This window comes from Tachysurus vachellii, chromosome 2, assembly GCF_030014155.1.
Source record: "Tachysurus vachellii isolate PV-2020 chromosome 2, HZAU_Pvac_v1, whole genome shotgun sequence".
Taxonomy (NCBI): Eukaryota; Metazoa; Chordata; class Actinopteri; order Siluriformes; family Bagridae; genus Tachysurus; species Tachysurus vachellii.
The window spans coordinates 1,362,071-1,368,070 of record NC_083461.1 but is presented as its reverse complement, the minus strand read 5'-3'; the positions used below and the strand labels follow the sequence as shown (position 1 = coordinate 1,368,070).

The 6,000-nt window shown below is 44.1% G+C and overlaps 1 protein-coding gene across 7 annotated transcripts in view; it reads right to left on the bottom strand.

Annotated features, from left to right (window-relative positions):
- Nucleotides 1-3,759, bottom strand: part of exoc7 (exocyst complex component 7) — an 18,580-nt gene extending 14,821 nt beyond the window's left edge. For 4 of the 7 annotated variants that reach the window (XM_060893210.1, XM_060893217.1, XM_060893234.1 and 1 more), the window contains exons 1-6: nucleotides 3,604-3,759; nucleotides 2,397-2,462; nucleotides 2,043-2,227; nucleotides 1,592-1,697; nucleotides 1,198-1,414; nucleotides 916-1,083 (exon numbers count right to left, since the gene is read on the bottom strand). In XM_060893210.1, the coding sequence (XP_060749193.1) occupies nucleotides 916-1,083; nucleotides 1,198-1,414; nucleotides 1,592-1,697; nucleotides 2,043-2,227; nucleotides 2,397-2,462; nucleotides 3,604-3,663 (802 nt within the window). In that variant the 5' untranslated portion in view covers nucleotides 3,664-3,759. Of the gene's footprint in view, nucleotides 1-648; nucleotides 661-915; nucleotides 1,084-1,197; nucleotides 1,415-1,591; nucleotides 1,698-2,042; nucleotides 2,228-2,396; nucleotides 2,463-3,603 lie in introns of all 7 variants that reach the window. The other 3 variants (XM_060893208.1, XM_060893211.1, XM_060893225.1) reach the window with 1 other exon arrangement.
- Nucleotides 3,760-6,000: the final 2,241 nt, after the last annotated feature.

The window sequence follows — 6,000 nt, the reverse complement described above, 5'->3', positions numbered from 1 at the left end:
TGTTAATAGCTTGAGGAAGCTCACGTTCCTGTCTGGTTCTGCTGTAAAGATCTGATACAGAGGTCTGACAATAGCTTCAAGCTGGTTCTTCACCTAGACTTCTCCTTCTGCTTTGGATCGCTCAGGATAAAGCAGGGACTGAGCTCCAGATGTTCTTTCTAACTCTTCCTGTAGGAAGTCTAAGATCTAAGATAACCTTCACCTTAAGCTTCATTTGTTATTCCAGGCTTTTAATAAACCTGGATTTGTTCAGCTGTGATCATTAAACCAGATGTAACCTGGATTTTAGTGCTGGATTTGTTACACCTGGTTTCATTAAACCTGGTTTCGTTCACCCTGTTTTTTTCTAACATAGATGTTCTTCACAGGTTCTGTTACACCAGGATTTGTTAAATCTGACCTTCTTAAACCCAGCTCAGTAAACCCAGGCTTTAGACTTTGAGAGCCGTGATCGTCTGGACCTGCCCGCTGAGCCGAATCCGTGAGTAAGATGTATAACTGTCACAAACGTGTTGCTCTGATTATGATAAAGTTCTGCTGGTGGAACAAAGCAGTGAGGTTCTGATGAGAGAGTTTTCTGCGGTTCTGTTATGGTGTCGTTAAAGCATGCGAGAGCACCAGAGCACACTAGCGATGCTGAAACATTACCTGGGATGTAAACTGACGTCATTTCGGCCAAAAGGGTAAAAGGACGAGGGGAAGACAAGGGAGAAGATGTTAGTATGAGACACAGAACCAGTAGAACACAGAACCTAGTGTCCTGTTCCAGTAGAAAGAAAAGAGGACCTGAGTGAAACCCATGGATGCAACACTTACTCCAGCAGGTACTAACTCTCATCCCAGTGCACCTTACTACCCCTAAACCCATGAAGCTTGTGCTCAAAGCAGGCATGCGAGCTGAAAGGTCACACTTACCTGGTCGCTTAGGAACCTTTTTGGTGGGCGTGTCCTTGCGTTTGGTCTGCACCGCCGGGGAGTAAAGCAGCGCAGAGGAGGCGCTGTTCTTACGGAAATGTTCCTTCAGACCTTTAATGGAGCGATCCAGCTGACTGGAACGGATCTGGAAATAAACGTTCATGAAGTCTGAACACACACACACACACACACACACACACACACAACGTGGTGCTATCAGTCAATCTGGAACTCGTGTCCACGGCGTGTGTAAGATGGGTTCTTGCGTATACATAAGTGTACCCTGGTTCCGTCCGTACTCCACCAGCCACCCAGCGATGCAAATGACATCCTGCAGCACGGCTTCGGGAAGATGCTCCAGCGTGACTTCGCCCTCCAGCTCCTCGTCCCCACCAATCGCATCCAAGATCAGAATGGGTGGGACAGCCTTACTGTAGCGGGTCAGCAGGGCACGAAACTCCGCCTCCAGCTGCTCTTTACCTTTCTCAAACCGCACTTTCTGTAAACACACACAGGTGAAACTGGATCAGCGTTAAAGGTCTTCCTGTTCATCCTCCATGTGTTGTTCATGAATGTACACAAGTTAGAACACAATCAATAGAGGTGCGGTGGAGTGGGGGTGGGGTCAGATGGAGTGAGGAACAGAAGGAGAGATGGAGGAGGACAGGGGCAGTACCACAGTGTTGAGTTCAGGACTGTCAGGGTTGTTGTCCTGAAAATATTCCACAGCTTTCTGGATCTTGGCGATGCAGGCGAGATACTCATTCAACCTCCCAGTGGGTCTGAAACAAAACACACACACACACACACACATACACACACATATACACACATATACACACACATACATATACACACATACACACACACACACACATACATACATATATATACACACATACACACACACACACACACATACAGTTAAAGGTGATATGAGGTGGAGCTTTGTATGACCACAGATTGTGATGCCACTAATTCCACTCCACTGCTTTAGACCAGTCATTTCTGATATGACGTGAGGGGGTCCTCAGTCTTTCAGGAGGAAATCTGCACAAGTCACATTGAGTTCCTAAAGTACTGACATATAAAAACACACTAAAATAAACACACAAAAATAAACACACCCCTCCTTGATGATTTTGTCCGTATCTTTGGCGACATGATAGTAGCTGATGACGTGGTCGAGGCAGAAGAGCGTCTTGTCCACGTTCTCCTGAAGGCGCTGCAAGTTCTCCGTCTGCTTGTGAACCGGGATGATGGAGTTCTCCAGAGCCATGAGACGACTCTCAAAGGACGACAGGATCGACACCTGAGGACAAAAAAGAATAAAGCACAAACATGACATATCACATCTAACCAATCAGCACAGGGAGGCAGGTCTTCTCACATGATAATCAGTTCAGTAAGCCCCACCCCTTTGTGTTTAGGGGTGTGGTTTAGAGACAATACATAAAACACACACATGGATATTCACTTACCATTCCTTTAGTGAGCTGATCACTCTTTTCCAAATTCTCACGAATAAACGACAGCGTCTCCTGTTCCTGGAGAAATAAAATGACAATGTTATTTCTGTCGTTTTCAAGCCTCATGTGTGTGTGTGTGTGCATATGTGTGTGTATGAGTGCATATGTGTATATGTGTGTTTGTATGTGTGTCTGTATATGTATGTATGTACATAAGTGTGTGTGTGTATATGTATGTATGTATGTATGCATATGTATGTGTGTGTGTGTGTGCACTCTGGCCCCAACCTCCTTAGTTGGGGTATGTGAAGAAAAGAATTCCACTGTGCTGTAATGTATACAGTATGTGGCGATAATAAAGGCTTCTGTGCCCCATTCTATTCTATTCTATGTATGTATATGTATGTGTGTGTGTATGTATGTATGTATGTATATGTATGTGTGTGTGTATGTATGTATATGTATGTATGTGTGTGTGTGTATGTATGTGTGTGTATGTATGTATGTATGTATATGTACGTGTATGTATATCTGTGTGTGTATGTATGTATGTGTGTGCATGTATGTATGTTTATGTGTGTGTATGTATATGTGTGTGTATGTATGTATGTGTGTGTGTGTATGTTTATATGTATGTGTGTGTGTGTGTATGTATGTGTGTGTGTGTGTGTGTGTGTGTATGTATGTGTGTAGTGTATGTGTATGTGTGTGTGTGTGTATGTATGTGTGTGTATGTATGTATGTGTGTAGTGTATGTGTATGTTTATATGTATATGTGTGTGTGTATGTATGTGTATGTGTGTGTGTGTATGTTTATATGTATGTGTGTGTGTATGTTTATATGCATATGTGTGTGTATGTTTATATGTATGTGTATGTGTGTGTGTGTATGTTTATATGTATATGTATGTGTGTGTGTGTATGTTTATATGTATGTGTGTGTGTGTGTGTGTATGTGTGTGTATGTTTATATGTATATGTGTGTGTGTATGTGTGTATGTATATGTATGTGTGTGTGTGTGTGTGTATGTGTATGTGTGTGTATGTTTATATGTATATGTGTGTGTGTGTGTATGTTTATATGTGTATGTGTGTATGTTTATATGTGTATGTGTGTGTGTGTGTGTGTATGTTTATATGTATGTGTGTATAAATAAACCCCTTTATATATAGATATAAATCCGTATAAACTCATGTCCCGGTCTTTCTGTAAGCCCACCTGCTTCAGCTTGTCCTCTATCTCCCTCTTCCTAGCGGACGCGTCCTCAGTCGGAATCATGACGAACAAACGGACAAAATTTTATTAATTTAGCGTCAATTCTTCCAAAACAACCTCTTTCGCCCTCTCTGGTACGCATGCGCGGAAGCTGAGGCGTGCGCATGCGCAGTGCAGGGAACTCGGCTTCCTGGTTTTAATCCAATAGAAGGCGAGTTTGAAGAAATAAATAAAAATCTCCGATATGATAAAAACGTGTCGACTTTTTCACCTAAAACAGAAATATTTAAAAATACAGCTTTAGCATAGTTCATTTATTATTATTATTATTATTAATAATAATAATATTGTTTTTATTACAGTTATTCTTATTGTTTTGTTGTTGTTGTTAATAATAATATTATTATTATTATTATTATTATTATTATTATTATTATTATTCATTCATCCATCCATCTTCTACCGCTTATCCGGGGCCGGGTCGCGGGGGCAGCAGTCTGAGCAGGGACACCCAGACTTCCCTCTCCCCAGACACTTCCTCCAGCTCTTCCGGGGGAATACCGAGGCGTTCCCAGGCCAGCCGAGAGACATAGTCCCTCCAGCGTGTCCTAGGTCTTCCCCAGGGCCTCCTCCCGGTTGGACATGCCCAGAACACCTCCCCAGGGAGGCGTCCAGGAGGCATCCAGAACAGATGCCTGAGCCACCTTAGCTGACTCCTCTTGATGTGGAGGAGCAGCGGCTCTACTCTGAGCTCCTCCCAAGTGACCGAGCTAAGAGTTTCCTCCGCAGGGTGGCTGGGCGCTCCCTTAGAGATACTAAGGGAGCGCCCAGCCACCCTGCGGAGGAAACTCATTTCGGCCGCCTGTATCCGGGATCTTGTCCTTTCGGTCATGACCCAAAGCTCATGACCATAGGTGAGGGTAGGAACGTAGATCGACTGGTAAATAGAGAGCTTCGCCTTGCAGCTCAGCTCTTTCTTCACCACAACAGACCGGTATATCGACCGCATCACTGCAGAAAATACACCGATCCTCCTGTCGATCTCCCGCTCCAGCCTTCCCTCACTCGTGAACAAGACCCCAAGATACTTAAACTCTTTCACTTGAGGCAGGAGCTCTCCACCAGCCTGAAGGGGGCAAGCCACCCTTTTCCGGCTGAAAACCATGGCCTGGGACTTGGAGGTGCTGATTCGCATCCCCGCCGCTTCACACTCGGCTGCAAACCGTCCCAGTGCACACTGAAGGTCCTGATTTGCTGAAGCCAACAGGACAACATTGTCTGCAAAATTTTTTATTATCATTGTTGTTGTTATTATTGTGCTTTAACCGTCTTCATTTGAATATATTGTCTTCTGGTAAAGTAGGTTCCTGACTTTTGTATACTATCTGCTTAACTCACTTTGTTCTAGAGTTGTGTGATTTGAATGGTTATATTCTATACTATTGTTGATTTTATAGTGTTGGTCTTTGTTGTTCTCTCAGCTGATTAATCAGGAGTAGTTTCAGTCTCCCTTAAGGTGTGAATTGTGGGCAGGGCTTACTCATTTAAATTGAAGGTTCTCCACTGTTTGTAAGTATCTCTCTAACACATTGTAACATAAGTGTCTAGTGCTGTTTGATATATTCTACCATACCTTAATTCTCACTCTTGGTTGACTGCAGATATTTGCCTCAAACCCATCTCTGTACTCAATTCCTACTGTCTCAGACACTCTCGTCTACAGAGCAGAGGTCACAATCCCAGTAACCCCATCTACCCTCCTCTGTTGTGTAAGTTACACACAGCGGTGGTAGGTGGGCTCTGGAATTGCCAGTCTGCTGTAAAGAAAGTTGATTTTGTCTCTGCTTTAACTTCCCATTACTCCTTTGATCTTCTTGCACTAACAGAGACCTGGATATCCCCCACAGAACACTGCTACACCAGCTGCTCCATCCTCTGCCTATGCTTTCTCTCACTCACCACGAGAAACAGGCAGGGGTGGTGGTACAGGTTTATTGCTGTCAAAGAAATGGTGCTTTACACCTCTCCTCTTGTCACATTTAACCATCTCCTCTTTTGAATTCCATGCCATTTCAGTTACCTCTCCAATCAACCTTGTTATCATTGTTGTTTACCGCCCTCCTGGTCCCCTAAGAGACTTCCTGGAAGAAATGGACACACTGCTTAGTGCTTTCCCTTCTGATAGCTCCCCTCTGACGGTGCTTGGTGACTTCAACCTCCCCTCTGACAAGCTTCAATCTTCTTTCCTCCTGACTCTTCTCGACTCATTCACCCTCACACTCAACAGCTACATCCCCACACACAAAGGAGGAAATGTCCTGGACCTGGTTTTCACCCGTCCTTCCCCAGCTACAGACGTGACTGCTACCCCACTACACGTCTCTGATCATCACCTGGTAT